Here is a 25,481-nt window from a genome sequence, read left to right as displayed (position 1 = left end):
TATGGATGAGGTACACCAAGGAGAGGAATGCGCGAGTCACCAGGTGGTTTCTGTCACTGCAGAATTTCAGATTCTCTGTAGAACATCGCCCTGGGAAGACGCAGGCAAACGCGGATGCCCTGTCCCGGGCACACTGTATGGTAACAAATGTTCAACTCCACAAATTTGAACAGAGGGGGGGGGATATGTGCGGCAGTGATGTGGATTTTATACGAGGGGCGGTATATATCCCCCAGAATGTGTACAGAGACATATTAAACCCATTGAAGTGCATTGAATTCACAGACACACCTGCGGCTGCAATGCAGGAATGAAGGTGAGCATTGACCTGGTCAGGCTATCTGGCTAAGGCAGATTAGTGAAACCCGGCAGGGCCTTCATTTCTTGGAGGAGGCTACAGGAAGACAGTGGGGCAGCCTCCTCCCTCCAGCCCGGGTTTTCCAGTGGCTCTTGCCACAGGTCCTTTATAAACCCTGCATTAAGAATTAGTGTTGTTCAGTGTTGGGACCTGCTAGGAGTGTAGCAGGAAAGCTCGGCGGGCCTGTGTGTAGCTGAACCCACGCCTGGGAAGGCTCTGCACCTGTCAGGCTGTAAGCGGCGCGGCCGCTGCCCGCAGCAACCGTTATTTATGGACTTATGTTAACCTGGCTGTGAACCGGAGGACCTTCTGTTTACCCGTTAGTTGCTGAATAAAAGCTGTTTATGTTTTACTTGCTTGGGTCACTGCCTCAGTTACTGCACTGTGTGAACACCGCCGCCTTACAGTATATTCAGACTTTTGCATTCTCAATGTAATGGCTCAGGTGGCTATGCTATATGGGCATTGTGTCTTGCTTTTACGCTCACTCATATACATACTCCATGTACTCTAGGATGATCCATGTACATTGATATCTAGGTATGTATCTGAATTCGTGTTTAGTTTGTGCTACAAATTAAAGGGTTGTTCCCATTTGCTTAAATGGGTAGAATTGCAAATTGTTTGTCAAAGCAAGCAACTTTGCAATTTACTTGATATTAATATTCCTCTCCATTGAATGGAGTAATTTTTTTTTATTTTTTATAACTAATTGCCTAGGTTATAAGCCACCGCAGTCTAGCATCGGTGGCCAGACCTGCACAGTGCTAATAGGCTTTTTTCAATAGAGCTTGTAAGAACTGCTGTGATGCTTGCCAGGTTCGATATGTTCAGTGCCACTGTACTTCTCTGTTGCTGCAGAGGCAAAGCTGCCTCATATACGAGCATCAGACCTACGCAGTTCGGGCTAGCAGCACAACTGTGCCGCTGGTACACACTGTCAGTCAAGCAGAAGCAAGCTGGAGCCTGGGGAGCGGTGCACTCCTGTTTATAGATCCCGGGTCAAACCTTTTAAGGCATATGTAGGAAAATATACTCAGCTGATTTATTTGTACCCACTTTCATCCCTGCGGAATAAGTTCTTCTTTGCCCTGTATAAACAATATAAAACACTGATAATGCCAGTCAGTACTGGTAATGTGATAATAGGATGGGTCACCTTCCTAGGAGTAATTCTGTACGAGGAGGCTCTGATGATATGTTATCAGTACGTGCTACCAGCACTTCTACAGAATGGCTAGTGACCATATTGGATATGTGGTATAGTCACCTGCTGACCGCACCACCTGTCAAGGCAATGGCTGGAACATGTTAGGGCACGGGAAGCTACAAATATAGCCCGCCGCTCCTATTATACTAATTAGAGATCCTGAAGCAGTCATGGGTAGAAGATTACTAAGGAAGCTCAGTTGGTTTCTAAATTCTATATTCTAACCAACAACCATATGGTTCTCTTGGCAGCATATACATTATTCAAGTGCCCTTCAGTATTTTCTATACATGCCTATACCCTAACACATTTGTGCGGAGAATCTACTTGCATTGCGGCAGAATACAACACAACCGAGATGCAGCAATTATTGTGTTATGTGTCACCGCATAGGTTCTCACACCTCCAGAGGACTTGTCTGTGGTATTCCATATAATATGCAGACTCGGCATTGGCAAGACGTAGAAGGGTTTTGATGAAATGAGCCGTCCGCCTACCATGCAGTGTGGCAGGTGGTCCTAGATATATACAATATATACATGTACTCGGGCATGGAATCACGCTGTCTTTTTTTGTGTTGCTTTGCAAGGCAGATTACTAAGTAACAGCAAAGAAAACAGTACAAAGGGTCATAAGGGTTGACAGGCAGTGTTGGCCAGTAGTATCAACTTTGTCATTTCCAACACTCTTCATATATTTTGTACTTATTAATTAACTTCTCTCAAGTGACCTGTAACTCCCCCTTAGCGCTGCATACTTTCTGTCTTGAGAAATTAGGTTTTATGCTTTTTGCGTAAAACAACAAGAATACATGACTTGGTTATTACAGAAATGATGTTAAAGAGCTTGTTAGCTAAAATATCAGCTTACAAGTAAATGATTCCAATTCTCTAGAATTACAAGACAAATACATTCATGTGGCCACTAGTAGAACTGCTTACGCCAGCAGAATCTACCAGCCAGTAGAGGCATATAAGTCCCCCAAGATGTCTCTGACTTACTTAGGATAGAATATTGCAACAATTTATAATATTGACAGAGACAGAGGAAAACCTGGGAAAACACAACATTATTTTGCTGGGCTGGCTTAGCTATTGAAATGATCCAGAAGTCAGGCAAACCCTAAATATATGTCACTGGTCACATACTGAGAAGCACTGGAGAGGGCAGAAGTGCACACAAAGTGGGGAAATACTCTGGTAAAGGATAGGTATAAGTGATGGTAGCGCTCACCTGAAGGCACAACACCCATAGAAGCGTGGGAAGCCGCTGCTGTTGCCCCGTGGCTGGAGGAAATGGTTCTTTCAGATGTATAGTGACAAAAATGGAAACTCGCACGTTTAGGCAGGCTGCGCTGCTGGAATGAAGAGCCTTGGGATTCCAAATCGATTATTATTAATACCAACGCGTTTCTGGGCCGGCACCTTTCTCAGGGTATAAAAACCACTTGGTGCAGCCCACCTAAGCGTGCAAGTTTCCATTTTTGCCATTGGTGACATTTTGGCACAGGAAGGTCTCTCTTTTGTCGAGATAAAGCCTGAAAGGGTGGTGCAATGACCTGGGACTCACACTTGATATCTTTAAAGTGGGGCACCTTTCTTAAAAGGAGCTTGTTTTTGGCCTCCAGAGCACCACCAATATAATATTTATTTTCATGCAGTCTTCAAACATGTTCTTTGAAGTGAGTCTGTGTGTCATTTGTAGAAAAAAACATTTGCTCATGCTAATTAGGTATCTCCAGTCCAGAAGGTAGAGGCGTCGCAGAGGTAGAGGCGTCGCAAAGGTAGAGGCGTCGAAGAGGTTGAGACGTCGCAGAAGTTGAGACGTTGCAGAGGTAGAGGCGTCACAGAAATAGAGGAGCTGTAGAGGTGAAGACATCGCCGAGGTAGAGACTGCAGATTTTTTGCAAAGTGGTTTATATCTAATCCCTGTCTTTTATGTCTTGATTGATGTCCCTGACAACCTGAATTCGTGACATAACACAGCACTTTTCCCTGACACTGCCAGAACTCCAGTCTACAGATGCCCTTGACAAACGCCTTAATAGGTCAAAATGTTGGTTATATTTGTTTTATTGTTTGTTTGGATCAATTAAAATCAATCATTTAGTCTCCTACATCTCCTTAAGTGCTGGATTTGTCCCTGACTTATAACATCAGGGAATGTCATCATAAGCGATGTCTTCAAAAGACATAAATCAGGTCATATAGGGCAGAAGTAAGATATGGACAGGTTGTTTGACCCTGCAGCATCTCAACCTTTTTGACAGGATAGACCTAACTGATGTACCGTTCAAGTGAGCATTAATCTTCATTTTTAGCAAAATAACATATTGAACTGGAACTATAGAAAGACAACTATTAAGTAGTGGTGACACTTTGGGGGCTAAAAACATTTCGACTGGATCCCTTTAACTTCAATATATTATTTCTTTTATACAGTGCAGACCAAAAGTTTGGACACACCTTCTCATTTAAAGAATTTTCTGTATTTTCATGACTATGAAAATTGTACATTCACACTGAAGGCATCAAAACTATGAAGGAACACATGTGGAATTATATAGTTAACAAAAAAGTGTGAAACAACTGAAAATATGTCTTATATTCTAGATTCTTCAAAGTAGCCACCTTTTGCTTTGATGACTGCTTTGCACACTCTTGGTATTTTCTTGATGAGCTTCAAGAGGTAGTCACCGGAAATGGTTTTCACTTCACAGGTGTGCCCTGTCAGGTTTATTAAGTGGGATTTCTTGCCTTATAAATGGGGTTGGGACCATCAATTGTGTTGTGCAGAAGTCTGGTGGATACACAGCTGATAGTCCTACTGAATAGACTGTTAGAATTTGTATTATGGCAAGAAAAAAGCAGCTAAGTAAAGAAAAACGAGTGGCCATCATTACTTTAAGAAATGAAGGTCAGTCAGTGCGAAAAATTGGGAAAACTTTGAAAGTGTCCCCAAGGGCAGTTGCAAAAACCATCAAGCGCTACAAAGAAACTGGCTCACATGAGGACCGCCCCAGGAAAAGAAGACCAAGAGTCACCTCTGCTTCTGAGGATAAGTTTATCTGAGTCATCAGCCTCAGAAATCGCAGGTTAACAGCAGCTCAGATTAGAGACCAGGTCAATGCCACACAGAGTTCTAGCAGCAGACACATCTCTTCTACAACTGTTAAGAGGAGACTTTGTGCAGCAGGCCTTCATGGTAAAATAGCTGCTAAGAAACCACTGCTAAGGACAGGCAACAAGCAGAAGAGACTTGTTTGGGCTAAAGAACACAAGGAATGGACATTAGACCAGTGGAAATCTGTGCTTTGGTCTGATGAGTCCAAATTTGAGATCTTTGGTTCCAACCACCGTGTCTTTGTGCGACCCAGAAAAGGTGAACGGATGGACTCTACATGCCTGGTTCCCACTGTGAAGCATGGAGGAGGAGGTGTGATGGTGTGGGGGTGCTTTGCTGGTGACACTGTTGGGGATTTATTCAAAATTAAAGGCATACTGAACCAGCATGGCTACCACAGCACCTTGCAGCGGCATGCTATTCCATCCGGTTTGCGTTTAGTTGGACCATAATTTATTTTTCAACAGGACAATGACCCCAAACACACCTCCAGGCTGTGTAAGGGCTATTTGACCAAGAGGCAGAGTGATGGGGTGCTACGCCAGATGACCTGGCCTCCACAGTCACCAGACCTGAACCCAATCGAGATGGTTTGGGGTGAGCTGTACTGCAGAGTGAAGGCTAAAGGGCCAACAAGTGCTTAGCATCTCTGGGAACTCCCTCAAGATTGTTGGAAGACCATTTCCGGTGACTACCTCTTGAAGCTCATCAAGAGAATGCCAAGAGTGTGCAAAGCAGTCATCAAAACAAAAGGTGGCTACTTTGAAGAACCTAGAATATAAGACATATTTTCAGTTATTTCACACTGTTTTAAGTATATAATTCCACATGTGTTAATTCATAGTTTTGATGCGTTCAGTGTGAATGTACAATTTTCATAGTCATGAAAATACAGAAAAATCTTTAAATGAGAAGGTGTGTCCAAACTTTTGGTCTGTACTGTACATATTTTGATTTTAAACACATCAAAAGATATTTTTTACGGTTGGACAACCCATGACATATATTGACATGTTGCAGTAATTTTCTGACAATATGCGTGCCATTTGTTAAATCATTGATTTTTGGAAATATTACATTTAATTAGTGTCTAAATTCTGACTAAGTACTAACCTTTGAACACTTCACTTTTAGAAACTGACATGCATGGAGGAAATGGCGCTAAATTCTGGCTCAAATAGTCACTAAATTTGTCACATTATTTGTAGCAAATAAGACATTACTTAGAGTAAAGTCAAACAAAGTGAAAATACATTGATGAATGTGGGCCAATGTATATTTTACTGGCAATTTTGTCTTTAAAAAATTAAGGTACCATCTGGATGTAATGGGAGATTCTTATCGTTTGGGATCACGCCCGTCCATTGTGTACATTTCACTCCACATTCGCTCTCTATGTCTATACACTTATATTTAAAAAAAATCCTTTAAGATCTAAACACTCATCATAGTGCAAAACCCTCAGTATTTTTTAACTGTCTTATGATTAAAGTTCTATATTGGGCATGCTCTTTACTTTTCTATAATCATACAAATTTAAAAATGAATAAAACATGTATCTTTGCAGGTAACAATAAGGTTAATAGTGTGGATATTAAAATAACAAAATTTATATATAGTACAGACCAAAATTTTGGACACACCTTCTCATTTAAAGATTTTTCTGTATTTTCATGACTATGAAAATTGTACATTCACACTGAAGGCATCAAAACTATGAATTAACACATGTGGAATTATATACTTAACAAAAAAGTGTGAAACAACTGAAAATATGTCTTTTATTCTAGGTTCTTCAAAGTAGCCACCTTTTGCTTTGATGACTGCTTTGCACACTCTTGGCATTCTCTTGATGAGCTTCAAGAGGTAGTCACCAGAAATGGTCTTCCAACAATCTTGAAGGAGTTCCCAGAGATGCTTAGCACTTGTTGGCCCTTTTGCCTTCACTCTGCGGTCCAGCTCACCCCAAACCATCTCGATTGGGTTCAGGTCTGGTGACAGTGGAGGCCTGGTCATCTGGCGTAGCACCCCATCACTCTCCTTCTTGGTCAAATAGCCCTTACACAGCCTGGAGGTGTGTTTGGGGTCATTGTCCTGTTGAAAAATAAATGATGGTCCAACTAAACGCAAACCGGATGGAATAGCATGCCGCTGCAACATGCTGTGATAGCCATGCTGGTTCAGTATGCCTCCAATTTTGAATAAATCCCCAACAGTGTCACCAGCAAAGCACCCCCACACCATCACACCTCCTCCTCCATGCTTCACGGTGGGAACCAGGCATGTAGAGTCCATCCGTTCACCTTTTCTGCGTCGCACAAAGACACTGTGGTTGGAACCAAAGATCTCAAATTTGGACTCATCAGACGAAAGCACAGATTTCCACTGGTCTAATGTCCATTCCTTGTGTTCTTTAGCCCAAACAAGTCTCTTCTGCTTGTTGCGTGTCCTTAGCAGTGGTTTCCTAGCAGCTATTTTACCATGAAGGCCTGCTGCACAGAGTCTCCTCTTAACAGTTGTTGTAGAGATGTGTCTGCTGCTAGAACTCTGTGTGGCATTGACCTGGTCTCTAATCGGAGCTGCTGTTAACCTGCGATTTCTGATGCTGGTGACTCGGATAAACTTATCCTCAGAAGCAGAGGTGACTCTTTGTCTTCCTTTCCTGGGGCGGTCCTCATGTGAGCCAGTTTCTTTGTAGCGCTTGATGGTTTTTGCAACTGCACTTGGGGACACTTTCAAAGTTTGCCCAATTTTTCAGACTGACTGACCATCATTTCTTAAAGTAATGATGGCCACTCGTTTTTCTTTACTTAGCTGCTTTTTTCTTGCCATAATACAAATTCTAACAGTCTATTCAGTAGGACTATCAGCTGTGCATCCACCTGACTTCTGCACAACACAACTGATGGTCCCGACCCCATTTATAAGGCAAGAAATCCCACTTATTAAACCTGACAGGGCACACCTGTGAAGTGAAAACCATTTCCGGTGACTACCTCTTGAAGCTCATCAAGAGAATGCCAAGAGTGTGCAAAGCAGTCATCAAAGCAAAAGGTGGCTACTTTGAAGAACCTAGAATATAAGACATATTTTCAGTTGTTACACACTTTTTTGTTAACTATATAATTCCACATGTGTTAATTCATAGTTTTGATGCCTTCAGTGTGAATGTACAATTTTCAAAGTCATGAAAATACAGAAAAATCTTTAAATGAGAGGGTGTGTCCAAACTTTTGGTCTGTACTGTACATGACATCAACATCTTCTAAGGCAGTTTAAGATGGCACGTCAAGGTAAGGAGGCTTATTCGCCATGCAATGCTCCTCTGGGAAATTTAATATGCAAATTGCCTCTTCAGAGAAAATTTCAGAGAAACGCTACCCCTTAGACCTCAGTCCAGAGCCTCTCACCTAGCCAAATCAGTTCTCATACTTTGCACTGATGAGGGCCAACAGCCCAAAACACTGTGTCTGCAAATTGAGATTCTGATTTGGCTTTTATCCTAAGTCATATTGCACAACTCGTTGAAGAGTTGATTGTGACTTGTAGGATTGCTACTTCCAATAGGTGGCGCTATAGAGTACAAGTCCTCTTTTTCTCTGAAGAGGCAATTTGCATATTAAATTTCCCAGAGGAGCATTGCATGGCGAATAAGCCTCCTTACCTTGACGTACCAGAGCTGGTGTGTCACTCTCTATAAGGAGAAGCGCTACCCCTTAGACCTCTTTTTAGCTAGGAACTTTGCATAAAAAAACAAGTGAGGCGAAATTCAAATTACATTTCTCGTACTTTTCAATTTTACTCATGTAAGAATAAGTGCCTATTAGGTGCGATCCAAACTTTGGGATGGGCAGGTATCTGTAGAATAGGGGTTTCTTGACCCCCTTTTTGCTTTCGTTGTCAGTGAGGAGGTGGCTGTTCATGCACTTCTCACTCCATTCACTTTTGAGGGTTCTTCAACCACGACTCCAGCATTTTGTTTTTTTTTTATTGAAGCCCGGGGGTGGTGCTTCTGATCTAAGGTCCCTGACCCTAGTGTGATACTTATCAGCCGCAGTCTTCCCCTTTTATCATCGCTGCTTTGGTCGGTCTTCAGCTGGTTGTGACCTGCCATATCGCTCCAGTGTTTGCTGTGTGATCCTGATGTAAGTCAATGTAAGTCTATGACAATCTAGTTCTGGCTCTCATAGACTTACATAGAGCACTTGTGACCATTACTTCTGACTTCTGGTCTGTCAGAAGTTGCGGTCACAAGATGGCGCTGCGGGAACGGAGAAGTGCCTATAAAAAGGTGAAGTCAGCAGCTGATAAGTATAATACTAGTGTCAGGAACCTTAGATTAATAGCACCACTCTAGCGCTAAAAAATAGATGAAAAAACACTGGAGTGGTGCTTTAAAATAGGAAAGAAGTTCCATTATCATTTGCCTTAAAGAGAACCTGTCAGCAAGATTTTGCTAAGTAAACTACAGGCATTGTCATGTTAGTGCTGTTACACTGATTAAAATGATACCTGCAGTGAAAAAATCTGTTTTGTGGTTAATGTGTAATCATTGTTTGAAGTTTTCAGTTATGATATGCTCGTGCTTTGGGGTGGGCCTAAGGGTGGATCTTATCTTGGTGCTCTAGGCCAGAGAAACCAAGAAAAGGCCTGCCCGCAAGCCGCCCCGAAACACAAGCATATCATTAACTGAAAACTTCAAACAATGATTACACAAGAACCACAAAATGACAAAGCCTGTAGTTTACTTAGCAAAATCCTGCCGACAGGTTCTCTTTAAAGAACTAAAAAAAAGGAGCATAATGCAAAATAAAGTGAAATTTGTAAACTGCATCACAAATTCCTGTTGAGAAAATGATTACTTTCTGTCCACGTTATATAAGCAACGTGTGACATTCCCAGACATATGGAAAGCAATATATAGATATTACATCTTGGAGCCTAAAACTTGATATCATTTGATATAAATTTTCTCTAGCTTGCCCTTTATAAGGATCTGAAATTAAAACAACAATTTTACAACAATTTTTTCCAATGCCTGGATATGTCTCTCCTTACATAATGTGTTTCTGATGATGGCTCAGCTCTTGCATTCCTTCGTATAGTAACGTATACATTTCTCTCCGTGTTTCTGCAGAATGCTTGTTTAGTATTCCAGAAGAGTTTGCAAATGTGTCTCATAAATCATTGTAATGAGCTAGTTGTATTAGCAGGAGACTGAACGGAAATGTAACTCTGTTATGTGGATAGACACAGCATTAGTCCAGACCTAATTCAAGTACAGATTTATTAACCTGCAGACTGAAAGACTTCCAGGAAACATGAATGCAGCATTGGAAATATTTTATTTCTGTATTGTTAAAGGACATAGCCTAGACGATAAAGGTCAGAACAGGAGCGTGTCCGAGTTGATGAGCCTTAAATTTTTTTTTATTTGTTTTTGTAGTCCTGGACTTGGTGGTCAAAGCTGTAAAGGGACAAGTGTAGAGCACATGGTTTGTGAGAATTCCCCATGTCCCAAGGGAGGTTCCAGTTTTAGGGACCATCAGTGCCAATCTCATGGCCGCAACATCAACAAAAAGAAAAGCCCCCTAACAGCTGTAATCTTTGATGGTAAGTCTTCTGAGTAACAGATGATTGAACTCTTATTCTTAAAGGGTTGCCCATTATCTGGACAACTTCTTTTAAAATAAAGTAGTCTCTATTATAAAACAAAAACACCTTTTACTCACCTCTTGTACCGATTCTTTCCATCGATGACAGGGCTCACGTGACATTGTTATGCCACTTGAGTCCTGTAACCAATCCCCGGCCACTAACGGCTGCTGCACTCTCACTATTTCCGTTTGTCCAAAGGTTCACGCCTCCGTATGAATCTTGGAGAAACTGAAGTAGCGCAACTGCCTTATAGCGGCCTCTGATTGGCTACATGGCTCACGTGACATAACAACGTCACGCAAGCCCCAGTGCCGTCATCGCTGGAATGGCAACGGTACTGGAAGTGAGAATAAAGTGTTTTTATTTTATAATGTGGACCACTTTATTTAAAAAAGGGGTTGTCTGGGTAGTGGGCAACCTCTTCAATGTGTCAGTCCTATTAATGTTGTTTTTTATGTTTGTTTTTTTTTCCAGATAAACCGTGTGAGCTGTACTGTACCCCGGTTGGCCGAGATGCCCCAGTGCTTATGTCAGACCGAGTCTTGGATGGAACACCATGTGGTCCTTATGAGGCGGATCTCTGCGTTCATGGCAGGTGCCAGGTGGAGTAGCTTACATGTTTTTTTTTCCTCAGGTTACTTTGTTTGTTAGTGCAGAGCAAAATGAGGTAATGTTATAATATTTTGCTAGTATCCATCTTTTTTGCCCATGATTGTAATGCAGAGCGGAGATTCACATTCCTTAGCTGTATAAACTAGCTTTTAATTTCAGATAATTATGCTTTCTGTATTTATTTGGATTATGTACATTAGTTTATATTCTTTCCAGGCAAAAAGTAGGAGGCTTAGGCTTTCTCTAAAGTTACAGAAAACATAAAGAGGTAGGGAAAGCTAATGCTTATTTATTTAATTAAGGTAAGAGAAAATCCCACCAATCATGAAATGGGTAAATCTAGATATTCTTTACCAAATTATACACATGAGACCATAAACTAGGGTACGCAAACTAAGATAGAGCATTAATTGTACAGTCATCCAACTCTGCAGGCATTACAATAGTCTTTCAAATATTGCAAATGTTGAGGTCACCTGTAGTCAACGGATATTTCACCCATTCCACCATCAGATGCCTACACCTTTTACCATGGAAGAACTTTTGAGATTTTCCTTCCCTATTTTAAAAAATCTCTAGTCCTTAAAGGAAATATAATTGTTTTTAAAGTGACATCAATTTTTAAAACAATTATGTGCATGCATTAAAACTTCTGAATTATTTTACTAGCTTTTATAATCTTAGAAGAGCACTTGTAGCTCTATACGTTCCTCAGTCTCAACACAGGGCAAAACAGGTCCTGTGTTGAGACATCACAGTACTAAATGCCACCAAAACCCCCATGGTCTCAACCCCATTAGCTGTCACTCTCCACTGTGGGGTGGCATTTTTTTCTACTTTATTCTTGTTCCATAGGAGGACTAAAAGTTTCCAACTCCTCAGTTGCACCCAAACCACATCTGTACCAATCCAAGGGGTCCACTGCCACTAGGTAGACCTTGTGACACCTACACTACTTTCCTGGCTTGCTTAAGGACTGATCCAAATGGATCTAGCAACTACAGAACAGAGATAATGTATTTCCAAAATTCTTATTCATTGTATTATCCACTGAATATTAGACCCTGATGGAAAGAATGCAAAGGAATTGCAAAATAGGTATTCCTGCCCTACTCACAAACTAGCATATAGGATCCAAGAACACATCAACTTAACTTTTTGAATAAAATGAATTAAAACAAAAATATAGAAGCCTATTCTCTAGTTTGAACAAGGCTAAAAACATGCAATCACGGAATCATTTTGTTTTATGTAGACAATGCAGGGTTTCTGTGTAGCTGTAGCTCATGTAGGATGGATAGCAAGAGTCGGTACACACTATCTAGCACAGCAAACTGAAGCCTATACTGTACTGCCGAGGAGCAGTGACTCCATGACAGTGCTGAAAATGCTTTTAAAAAGATTATTGACCTATTTAAAAGTTATTGCAAATGTTAGAAAACAAAAAAGATACTATAATCGATTAAAAACTCAGGTTTACTTCTATGCTCTGTATTATTCCTCACAGTCACCTGTCAGGCACTAACTGCACTTCTGCGCTCCTCCGAGAAGAAGCAACAGTAGGGGGAGAAATTGTATGCCCCATAGAATTTAGTGTCTAGGGCAAGTGCCCTTGTGGCCCTCCCTCGCGCTATGCCAGTGGTCAAGACCTAGTGGTCCATAAACAGATGGTGAAATACAGAAGTGTAAATTCAATCTTAGATAAATAGAACTGATTTTCAATTTAATAAACTTCTGCAACAAATCTGACAAGTGAGAACTTACCCTAAATGTTCATACATTGGCTCACATTGTAGCCATCTTTAGGTGGCACTAGAGGGACAGTTTGCTTTTTCTGACAGATCTGTTTTGTACATTTTTCCCAGCCATCAATGTCCATAAGACTCTGTACCAGCTTGATCACCAGAAAGAGAATTAGTATCTTCTAAAATGCATTGCAATGTGGTAAACATTGTACTAATTATGGTTAAAACTTTTATGGTGGCAAATTAATCACATCAGCTGAAAGTGCATGAATAGTTGTAGTTTTGATGAATTTAGCATACTTTAATGAGTTTTCAATCACAGGGAACACTTTTGAAAACCACTAGTTTGTTGTATACTAACAGTGTGTAATATTCTCACTGTTAGGATTTGACTTTGCTTGCAGATTTGAGCAGTTGTCACGTTGTCACGTGACCCTCAGTATGCGACTTGAATCCTTGCACTCATGTGCTGACTAGCTTCTCATCCACTTCTCTCAATATAACATTGAGAGAAGCGGATAAAAATCTAGAGTGGATGAGAATTTAGTATATGATTTGCATACTTACAGTCACTTGGTGACTAGATTCTCATCCACTTCCCCCAGAAAATTTAGAGACCCACACGAGACTCTAGAGCAGATGAGAGTCTAAAATGTGATTTGCGTACCTGAGCTCTCGTGTCAACTGGATTCTCATCTGCTATTCTCAATGCTCTATTGAGAGAAGCGGATCAGAAGCTAGTCAGCACAACACCACAACTATTCACATCCCATACTTTTGGTCCGTGACAACCACTTGGACCAGTTAGCTGAGCCAAGTTCTAACAGTTTGTACATTAGACACTGTTGGATCAGTTAGCGGAGCCAAGTCCTAACAGTTTGTACATTAGACACTGTTAGCGGTCAGTAAACCGCACTGCTTGCCGAGAGTTTGCCTGGGGTGGAAAAACCTGTACATTACTGTACCTATTTTCTGTGATTGTTAGCTATGAGGACACGGGGGTCAGTGGGTGCACTTGTCTGCTGGCCCGGCTGTCTTTAGAAAGACCGCATGGACCAAGGCTCTCTTGAACGCCCTCTCTCTTTTACTGTGGGCAGAACACTACTCAGACAACACAGGTTGAGAGTAAAACAGTGTGGCAATAATTTATTGAACCACCAGCAAACAATGACATACAGAACAGTCCTAGCAAATACTCAAGAAGGTACAAATTACAGAGTCCTCACCATCCCACTGGCCCGCCGGGAATAGAGTAGCTGCGATTTCGGGGCTTCCAGGGCCGACTGCCCCCACCAGTGGCACCCCGCTTTTGGTAGGCCCCCAAAGAGAGGAGGCAACGACAAGCTTAGGAAACTGGCCAAGAGCAGTGAGGTCTGTGTCAGGTGACCTGATTGTCCCAACCTGGATTGTTCAAGACATCTCTGAGGGTTCAGCAATGGTCAATGGATCTGATCTGTATTCCTCCAGCTGGGGCCGTAGTCCTTTAAGCTGACATGCTGTAGAAATAACATTGAATAGAGGCAGAGACCCCCTTTTTATAGAGCACAGTTGTCCTTTCTGCGATCATTCACAGGTCAAGGGTTAGGGATGAAGGTGGAAGGGGCTCATGACTCATTGTTTGAGCATTTAATCAACTTGCATAGTTTGTCCTCCATTGCTCGGCAAATCAACAACTCCCTGGGCTTGTATAATACGTAATCAGCATATTATCAAACTGTATTGCTCCATGACCTTATCTTGCAAGATTTTCAGACTTTAAGTTGCAGTACATCTTAACTCAAGTGTCAACATTCAGGATTATTCAAACAATAGTCTGTTTTACTCAACCAAGGAAGAACACAGGTTAAAAAAGTCAACCTAAAAATAAAGGTATATTGCTCTTGCCCATCAGAAAGTATGTCTGGCATAATTAAGAAGAAAAGCTGTGTCGTCACATGAGCCCATTGATATAGTACAGCAAATCCAGACTACATAAGTATATTGATGCTTTTACTTTGGCGTGAGAGCTAATGAGTATGTGTTATTCTGCATTGGCCTCATGAAGATGTGTTATTCAGACAGTGAGATGGAAATATTTCTACAGAACAGCTGGGAGGATTTTATGCCAGCAAATTGCTGGATATGTTCAATCATAAGTTTTGGGAAATGGATGATGAACCAAAGGATATAGTCATCAGATAAAGTCACAATTGCAGCACAGGATTTAGTTTTCCATTAATGTGAATGCCCAGCCAGTGAGTTTCTAGAACATGGCAGAAAATAGCATTGTGTAAGCTTTTATTATCCTTTGTGCTGATGCTTTAGTTTTTAATTTGATTTTGTTAACCTTCTTATTGTCCAATAGAGCGTATTCATGGAGAAGATCCATTATTCAGTCTGGTGAACAATTCAATCTAATGGGTATATGTAATAGTAAATTTGTAAATACTGGTAGCAAACATGTTTGCAATAAATGTATGTATGTTAGTCTGGGTCCATTTAGAAGGGCCGATGATTGGGGGAACTAACTATAGGCCCTTCTAAACAGGCCAGTAAACACCCGACAAAATAGCAAAATGCACTTTGTCTGTTGTGAAAATTTATAAGCAGGCTTAAAAATCATTGTTCTTGGCAGCAAATTCCCCCATGTAAACAGGAGATGTGCTGCTGATAACATGATATTTTATGCACACAGAATGATCATTTTAATGTAATAATGTAATTTTAGTGTTCATTTTTTGTGCATAGAATTCTTGTCTGCCTGCCTAAACAAGCCAGTAAATGACTGCTGATCAGCTTGCATACAGCCGATCGGCAGTTGTTTAAAGGCTTCAGTTGGCACATCTGAACCCAGCATTACATGCAAGCCTATTGACGGGTATATAATAGCCTGTTTAAGCAGTCCCGTCATACTTCTATGTGCATAGAATGATAGTTGATGTGACGTGCTTCCTAGAACGATAATTTTTAGCCTACTTAAAAATCATTGCACCCAACGAGCATTTGTTTTTTTCCTTCATCTGGTATTTGCCTGCCTATTTAGAAGGGCTGATAGTTGGAAATGAGTGTTCTTAAGAACCCTCATTCCCTGATAATCTGCTCATCTAAATGGTCATGTACCCAGAATTTTTCTCTTGAGAAGAGTTTGAAAAAGGTCCTTTTATATTTTAATGTAAAAAGCAAATTGTACATCTCGCATAGAGAAACCTATTTTTGAAGACACTTTTGCAAATAAGTAAGACTTGCAAATATCCAACTAGCTGAAATTTTACTTTTAGTTTCTGAACTCCTGCTAACCATACATGCCCCTCTAAAAGATTCTTCTCTTGCCTTTTGTGTATGCTATTACTTTCTCCTGTGAGCTCTTTAGGACAATAATTTATAAACACCAAAAAAGAAAAAAAATAGAGTCTCCGCTATTGTGACATATTCCACCTGGCCTACGGGAGTGGTTCCCAGGCAAGGAGCTCCCACGGGTTCCTGATCTCGCCACGCCTTAAGCAGGTTCACATGGTACACCTGATGCGGCTTTCTTCGGCCAGGCTGGTGGACACTGTAGTTCACTTCACCGAGTTTCTCCACCACCTCATACGCGCCTTGCCACTTGGCCTGGAACTTACTTTCGATGGTGGGGATGAGAACCAGAAGACTATGCCCAGGCTGGAACTGTCTCAGCCTTGCTGACCGGTTATACACCCTCTCCTGGGCTTCCGGCGCCTAGAGGAGATGTTCATTCATGATGGGCATCACTTTCGCCATTCTCTCCTGCAGCTGGGTGACATGTCCGATGACGCTCTGGTGGGGCGTGACCTCAGCCCCCCAGGTTGCCTTGGCGATGTCTAGGAGACCTCTTGGATGCCGGCCATACAGGAGCTCGAATGTAGAGAAACCAGTGGAAGCTTGAGGGATTTCTCGGATGGAGAAAAGCAGAAATGGAAGCAGGTAGTCCCAGTCTCGCCCATCCTTTTCAACGACCTTCTTGAGCATTGCTTTCAAGGTTTTGTTAAAGCTTTCCACCAGGCCGTCCGTCTGTGGATGGTAAACTGAGGTCCGTATCTGGGCAATCTGAAGGACTCTACAGAGCTCCTTCATCACTTTGCTCATGAAAGGAGTTCCCTGGTCTGTCAAAATCTTTTTTGGCAGACCTGTCCGAGCAAAAATATGGACCAGTTCCCAGGCTATACTCTTACTGGACGAGTTCCTGATTGGAGCCTTTAAGAGGTCCCACTTCTGGTAGATCTAATTTACCTTCTCCCATGTTAGCAATATTTTAGATATGGTATGTTTGAATAGGAGGCCAAAGAGTAATTGCAAACTCCCATTTCTCAACCACTTTAAAACCTTCTAGAATCTCCTCGTGGGATTAATTCGTAGATTGTCCCATGGTTAGGTACTAACAACTGGGACATGCTTTAAGGACCTTCATTCTAAGGACACTCTTGAAAGGCCTAGGAGGCCTTGGAAGGACACTCTTGGAAGGCCTAGACCAATGTAGATCTTTCAGAAACTACATTCTAATTTTTATAGACATCTGACACAAAATCTTACACAGTTGAAAGAAAAAGTCCTTCAGAAATTATTACAACCCTTTTCTGACCTTATATATTAGGCTGGTCCGCTTTAGTAAACAGACCAAGATCTCTGGTAATTACTTGTTTGCCAGAAAGTTCTCTCTGCTACCTCTACATGATGGCTCTGCTCCACTTTCCTGTGTTTTCAACGGAGAGAATAGAAAACCACCTCTGGTGGTGCACCAACTCCAGAGAGAACAAAAGGATTGGGCATATGAATTCAAAACTTTACAAAACTTTATCTACTTTATTTACATCAACATCATCTGTCAGGAGGCCCATACCAATTAGATGGCTGTCCGGTCCCTCTGAAATCAACCACTTCTGCTGATTTCAATCAAATTTGTATGGGGATTTAACCCTTCAATGCCTGCCGATATGCCTTCATTACAGCGGGAATTAAGGGTCCTTGCTCCTCAGTGCCGGCTTTTTATTATGCCAAGTAATAAGTAAAGAGCACACCCCAGCTGAATCGGTGTTAGCTGTATAATGCAGCTAACACCCAACTGTATTGGCTGATATTGGTGCTAGCACCAGTCGTGGTCGTTTTAGCCACTAGAGGCCACTGTCAATAGCGACGTTGCATCTATTTGGTTAACGCGTGAAGGGGCTCCCTCTTCCTTCCTATCAGCTCCACCTCAACACAATTGCATAGGTGCTGATGGTTACTATGGTAACCTGAGGCCAAGTAATGCCAGTTATAGTGGTCGGTCAGTCTTTGCTATAAGCAGTATAAAATTGAAAGGTTTAATAAACTGCAATACAGTGGTATTGTAGTGCATAAAAACAGCAATCGAAGTGTGAAATGTTCAAGTTCAATGGTGGGATGACTTAAAAAAAACAAAACAAAACACTAAAATGTGTAAAAATGTAAAAAAAAATGTTAAGTAAAAATCATTAAAAAAAAGTCACAGAAAAAATGTGTAGCCATTAAACATGCAGGTTTTATGAACAAAAAATTACACATCGCTTTGTGCAGAAGAACACAAGCTATAAAACTTTGATGTTATTTAACCTGTATGTTGAACGTCATAAGAAATAAAAAAATATACCAAAAACTCAGTTTATTTCATCATATTGCAACACAAAATTTGGTAAACAAAGCAATCAAAAAGTTATATGTAAAAAAAACTAAAATTTTATAACTGAAAAATCAACTCATCCCTTTAAAGCAAGCCCTCATACAGCTTTGTCGTCAGAAACATAAAAAAGTTATACAGTGGCATGTAAAATTTTGGGCACCCCTGATCAAAATTACTGTTATTGTGAACAGTTAAGCAAGTTGAAGATGAAATGATCTCTAAAAGGCCTAAAGTTAAAGATGACACATTTCCTTTGTATTTTAGACAAAAAAAATATATATATTGTAATTTTTTTCAATTTAAAAATTACAAAAAGGAAAATGGGCAGATGCAAAAGTTTGGGCACCCTGCATGGTTAGTACCTAAAAAGTATCACGGCTTGTAAACACTTTTTGAAGCCAGCCAGGACTCTTTCAATTTTTGTTTGGGTTTTTTTCATCCATTCTTCCTTGGAAAATTCTTCCCGTTCGGTGAGATTCCTGGGTCGTCTTGCATGCACTGCTATTTTGAGGTCTAGCCACAGATTTTCAATGATCTTCTGATCAGGGGACTGTGCGAGCCATTGTAAAACCTTCAGCTTGCGCCTTTTGAGGTAGTCTATTGTGGATTTTAACGTGTGTTTAGGATCATTATCCATATGTAGAAGCCATCCTCTTTTGAACTTCAGCTTTTTTACAGATGATGCTATGTTTGCATCAAGAATTTGTTGAAATTTGATTGAATCCATTCTTCCTTCTACCCGTGAAATGTTCCCCGTGCCATTGGGTGCAACACAACCCCAAAGCATGATTGATCCAGCCCCATGCTTAATGGTTAGCAAGATGTTCTTTTCCTGAAATTCTGTGCCCTTTTTTCTCCACACATACTTTTGATCATTGTGGGTAAAGAGTTCTACTTTAACGTCATTGGTCCACAGGACTTGTTTCCAAAATGCATCAGGCTTGTTTAGATGTCCTTTTGCATACTTCTGACTCTGAATTTTATGGTGAGGGCGCAGGAGAGGTTTTCTTCTGATGACTCTTCCATGAAGGCCATATTTGTGCAGGTGTCTCTAAATAGTAGAACAATGTAGCACAATTCCAGAGTCTGCAAAATCTTTCTGAAGGTCTTTTGCAGTCAAGCAGGGGTTCTGATTTTCCTCTCTAACAATCATACAAGCAGCTGTCACTGAAATTGTGCTTGGTCTTCCAGGCCTTATCTTGACCTCCACTGTTCCTGTTATCTGCCATTTCTTAATTACATTTCGAACTGAGGAAAGGTCAACTTGAAAACACTTTGCTATCTTCTTATAGCTTTCTCCTGCTTTGTGGGCCTCCACCATTTTCATTTTCAGAGTGCTAGGCATCTGCTTAGAAGAGCCCATGGCTGCTGTTTTTTGGCACAAAGTTAGAGAAGGCTGGATTTTAATAAAGCTGGGAAATTTGCATCACCTGGCCTTTCCTAACAATGATAATGAACAAAAGTTATCTAAGCACACAAATTTCCAAGGGTGTCCAAACTTTTTCTTCGGCCCATTTTCCTTTTTGTAATTTTTAAAATACAAAAGATGACAATATGTATTTTTTTTTGCCTAAAATACAAAGAAAATGTGCCATCTTTAACTTTAGGCCTTTTAGAGATCATTTCATCTTTAACTTGCTTAACTGTTCACAATAACAGTAATTTTGACCAGAGGTGCCCAAACTTTTACATGCCACTGTAGCTTTCAGTATATGGCTATGCAAAACTGAAATATTTTATGGTATAAATGTGGTATTGCTATAATCGTATTGACCCTAAGAATAAAGTTGGTTTATTGGTATTTTTACGTGTTCTCAGAAGCGTTGTCGACCATAGCTTTATGAATGCCTGAAAAGATGGGACACCCCCAGAATAGAGGCCAAACACGGTCCAAAGTGGCCTCATATCCCTAATTAGAGTGAATAGTTACAGGTTCCTTCTGAATCCTGTTCTTGTGGATTTATGTGGAAACCCTGACTTAAAGGGCTTTTCCCACAAAGGAAAGTTGATTTTAATTAATAGATCTCGGAATAATAATAACTTCCACAATTGGATGTGTTTAAATAAAATGTTTCTGTGCTGAGATAATCTTATAAATGTGCCCCTGCTCTGTACTGTGTAATGGCTGTGTCTGACCGTGTACGGAACACGGTCTGATCATACCACAGGGCAGGGGAGAAAGCAATTGTAGAACTTATTATAATTCCAAGAACTATTGATTAAAATCAACTTTTGTTCATGGGAAAACCCCTTTAAGTAGCGCAAAATGTTTCCAAAAGAAACTTCAATTAATTTGCTGAATTTCGCTGAAAATTTTGAAAAGTTAGCAATTTTCAAATTGTAATTTTTATTAAACGACATAATTATACCAAACAAAAAAGTTAAGAAACAAAATTTACCATATGTCTACTTCACAAGGGCATCATTTTTCAAATGTCTTGAATTTTGTTAAGATGTAAGAGGGCTTAAAAGTTTAGCAACAAATTAAAAATTTGTTTTCAAGGAAATTTATAAAACCAGTTTGTTTAGGTACATATTCACTTTTGAAGTGATACTATTTTAAAAAACGCCCCCCTCAAAGTATACAAAACTAGTATAGTGAAGTAGGTTAATTTTTCATGTGCTTCACATGGATTAACACATTTTCATTTTCACAAGGAATAATAAGAGAAAATGGACCCCACAATTTGTTACGCGCTTTCTCTTGAATGCAGTGATACCTCATATGCGTGAAACTACTGTTTGGTTACATGGCAGAGCTTGGAAGGGAAGGGGGGCTATTTGATATTTGGAGTACAAATTTGACTGGAATAGATTGTTAAGACCCGGACCTTCAGGAGGGGAATGCATGGCATTATTATGCATTGTTTTCCTCTCCTGAAAGGGTTAATGTGGCTGGAATGGTTTCCCGCCATACTGGGGATTGGTTCAGGTAGCCAGCCTGTCAGTGGGGTGTCGCAGGGGGAAGACTACTTCTTCCCTATGCGACAGCTGCTGATAGGGTCCTAATATTTATTAACCCCTTAACAACATTAGACGTACTAATACGCGTCTGTGCCCTGGGACTTAAGAGCCAGACCCGTATTAGTACGTCATCGCGATCGCGCGCGCACACAGGCTGTGCGGGCGCGATCGCCGCCGGGTGTCAGCTGATTGTCACAGCTGACACCCGATACTATGTGCAGGGAGCGGTCCCGCACCGCTCCCAGCACATTAACCCCCGCAATGCTGCGATCGAAGTCGATCGCAGCATTGCGGTGGCAAGGGGAGGTGATCACAGATACTCACCTCCTCTTCCGGCCTCCAGCGCTGTCTGCCGTGGCTTCCAGGATGTTGCCATGACGACCCGATGTCGTCATGACAACATCCGGGTCACCAGACAGCAGGAAGATTTTTTGGACATGCGCAGTGCATCTCCAAACTATCTTCTCCCTGTCCAGCGCTGACAGCCTGCACGGCACAGGGATGGTGCTCCATCCCTATGCTGTGCAGGCGATCAGAATAAAAAAAGTGAAAGTCCCAGAGTGGGACAGAGTAAAAAAGTGTAAAAACTGTCAGAAAGTGAAAAAAAAAAAAAATTGTAAAAATATTTTAAAAAAAATTAAAAAAATAATCCACCAAAAATAAAAATATAATGTACCCATCAATAAATATTATTATAAAAAACAAAAAAAAAAACAATAGAAGTACACATATTTGGTATCGCCGCGTCCGGAACAATCTGACCTATAAAACTGTCCCACTAGTTAACCCCTTCAGTGAACACGGTAAAAAAAAATAAAAAAAAACGAAGCAAAAAACAATGCTTTATCATCATACCGCCAAACAAAAAATGGAATAACACGCGATCAAAAATGTCGAATATAAATAAAAATGGTACCACTGATAACGTCATCTTGTCCCGCAAAAAACAAGCCGCCATACTGCTCCATCAGCCGAAAAATAAAAAAGTTATAGCTCTCAGAATAAAGCTATGCTAAAAAATATTTTTTTCTATAAAATTGCTTTTATTATGTAAAAGTGCAAAACATAGAAAAAGAATATAAATGTGGTACCGCTGTAAACGTACTGACCCGAAGAATAAAGCTGCCTTATCAATTTTACCACACACGGAACAGAATAAAAAAAAAAAAAAAAAAAAAAAAAAAGGGCTAGGGTTAGAGCTGGGTTTGGGGTTAGGGTTGTGATGGGGTTGTGATTTTTTTCAAAAGTAAGAAAAAAAGATGATGATATGGTGACTAGTGTTGAGCGCAAGTGCTCGCTACTTGAGTTTGCATCGGGTGCTCGGGTATGCATTGAGTATCGTGGGTATTTGAGTGACATGCTCGAGTCTCCGCCCCATATGCTTCGTGGCCAAAAAAAACTTTGCGGGGATTGCCTGCCATGCACGAGCGATCCCCGCATGTTTTTTTTTTGGGTGTCTAATAACCGTGAAACATGCGGGGCAGGGACTCGAGCATGTCACTCAAGCACACGCAGCACATGGTGCATACCTGAGTACCCGATGCAAACTCAAGTAGTGAGCACTTGCGCTCAAGACTAATGACAACTTATTCAATATGATGACCTAATGTTATCAAATTCTGTGTCGTACCTCTGGGTTCAAAATGTTCACTATACACCTTAATATAATCCTTGAGGGGTATAGTTTCCAAAATGGGGTCACTTGTGGGAGAGCTCCACTGTTAGGCACATCAGGGGCTCTCCAAACGCGACATGGTGTCCGCTATCAAATTGAATGGAAAATCGGCTCAAATTGTTAGCGGACGCCATGTTGCGTTTGGAGAGTCCCTGTGTGCCTAAACATTGGAGCTCCCCCACAAGTGACCCAATTTTGGAAACTAGACCCCCCAAGGCACCTATCTAGATCAGTGGTCCCCAACCTTTTTTGCACCAGGGACCGGCTTGAAGCAAGATCATTTTTCCATGGCCCAGCAAGGAGGGGGTGGGGTGGGCGGGGCTTTGGTCATATGGGGGCGGGGTAATGGAGGGATTTGGAGTTTAGTGCATACTTATCATATAGTGTAGACCAGGTCCCCGCCAGGAGCCCCACATAATGTGCTGTGCCAGGAGCCGCATCACTGAGGCCCCATCACGCCCTGCAGCAGGACAGGGCAGCTGTCCTGACAGCTGCTGTTCAGCTGCATTTACTTCATCCCAGGGGCGGACACAGACTGTAGTGGGCCCCTGTGCAAGAAATTTTTGGGGCCCCCCCCGCCCTTCATAAGGCAACAAAGTTATGTAAACATAACCCCCCCCATGTGCATCTCTCACCCCCCCATGTGCAGCTCACCCCCCGTGCATCTCTCATCCCCCTCCGTGCATCTCTCATCCCCCTCCGTGCATCTCTCATCCCCCTCCGTGCATCTCTCATCCCCCTCCGTGCATCTCTCACCCCCCCGTGCATCTCTCATCCCCTCCGTGCATCTCTCATCCCCCCCGTGCATCTCTCATCCCCCCCGTGCATCTCTCATCCCCCCGTGCATCTCTCATCCCCCCCGTGCATCTCTCATCCCCCCCGTGCATCTCTCATCCCCCCCGTGCATCTCTCATCCCCCCGTGCATCTCTCATCCCCCCCGTGCATCTCTCATCCCCCCCGTGCATCTCTCACCCCCCCGTGCATCTCTCATCTCTCCCCTCCCCCCCATGTGCATCTCTCATCTCTCCTCTCCCCCCCATGTGCATCTCTCATCTCTCCCCTCCCCCCCATGTGCATCTCTCATCTCTCCCCTCCCCCCCATGTGGATCTCTCATCTCTCCCCTCCCCCATGTGCATCTCTCATCTCTCCCCTCCCCCCATGTGCATCTCCCATTCCCCCCACTCCTAGTTAATTGTATTTAAAAAAAAATAAAACTTGTTATACTTACCCCCATGCGATCCCTGCAGAATCCTGGCGCTCGTCCAAATCGCTGACACCAGGTTCTCCTGCCTTCCGGTCATGTGACGGCGCCGTCACATGACCGGAAGTCAGAGGAATTATGAGATGTCCTGGACCCGGCGCTTTGCATGGGGCCGGGGGCCCCATGAGGAGAGAGACGCACAAGAGGGGGGCTCCGAGGGGACTCCTACCGGCCGGGCCCCATACTGGAGTCAGGGCAGTCATGCCCTGATGGCGGCCCTGCTGGAGGCTGGAGGGGCCCCCTCTCCCTCGGGGCCCCCGTTCAATGAACCGGCTGCACGGGCGGTAGTTCCGCCCCTGCTTCATCCTGCTTCAGGACCTGTGGTGACATCACAGTTATGTACCTTGATGTCATCACAGGTCCTCTACAGGTCTACCCTGCGGGAGTCTAGAACAGCGGCAGCATCCACCCCACACAGTGTGCTCTGAGCCACCGCAGACCAGAGCACACTGTCAATGTTTAGTGATTGTCTGTGGCGGTGCCGCGGACCGGCTGAAAAACCCCAACGGCCCGGTCCTGGTCCGCGGACCGGCGGTTGGGGACCTCTGCTCTACAGGTCTACCCTGCGGGAGTCTAGAACAGCGGGCAGCATCCACCCCACACAGTGTGCTCTGAGCCACCGCAGACCAGAGCACACTGTCAATGTTTAGTGATTGTCTGTGGCGGTGCCGCGGACCGGCTGAAAAACCCCAACGGCCCGGTCCTGGTCCGCGGACCGGCGGTTGGGGACCTCTGATCTAGATGCATAGTCAGCACTTGGAACCCCCAGGTGCTTCACAAATTGATTTGTAAAAATGAAAAAGTGGAAAAAAAAATACTTTTTCATTTTTACGAATCAATTTGTGAAGCACCTGGGGGTTCCAAGTGCTCACTATGCATCTAGATAGGTGCCTTGGGGGGTCTAGTTTCCAAAATGAGGTCACTTGTGGGGGAGCTCCAATGTTTAGACACACAGGGGCTCTCCAAACGCGACATGGTGTCCGCTAACAAATTGGAACCATGTTGCATTTGGAGAGTCCCTGTGTGCCTAAACATTGGAGCTCCCCCACAAGTGACCCCATTTTGGAAACTAGACCCCCCAAGGCACCTATCTAGATGCATAGTGAGCACTTGGAACTCCCAGGTGCTTCACAAATTGATTCGTAAAAATGAAAAGGTGGAAAAAAAATACTTTTTCATTTTTACGAATCAATTTGTGAAGCACCTAGGGGTTCCAAGTGCTCACTATGCATCTAGATAGG

General features: G+C 42.3%; 1 protein-coding gene across 3 annotated transcripts in view; it reads left to right on the top strand.

Annotated features, from left to right (window-relative positions):
* ADAMTS17 (ADAM metallopeptidase with thrombospondin type 1 motif 17) overlaps positions 1-25,481 on the top strand; it is a 386,286-nt gene that overhangs the window by 283,056 nt on the left and 77,749 nt on the right. For all 3 annotated transcript variants that reach the window (XM_073653354.1, XM_073653356.1, XM_073653355.1), the window contains exons 13-14: positions 10,138-10,304; positions 10,824-10,951. In XM_073653354.1, the coding sequence (XP_073509455.1) occupies positions 10,138-10,304; positions 10,824-10,951 (295 nt within the window). The remainder of the gene's footprint in view (positions 1-10,137; positions 10,305-10,823; positions 10,952-25,481) is intronic.

The sequence above is a fragment of the Phyllobates terribilis genome, unplaced genomic scaffold, assembly GCF_046119375.1.
Source record: "Phyllobates terribilis strain yellow unplaced genomic scaffold, ASM4611937v1 Scaffold_11__3_contigs__length_659146591, whole genome shotgun sequence".
Lineage (NCBI taxonomy): Eukaryota > Metazoa > Chordata > Amphibia > Anura > Dendrobatidae > Phyllobates > Phyllobates terribilis.
This window is presented reverse-complemented; position numbering and strand designations above follow the sequence as displayed.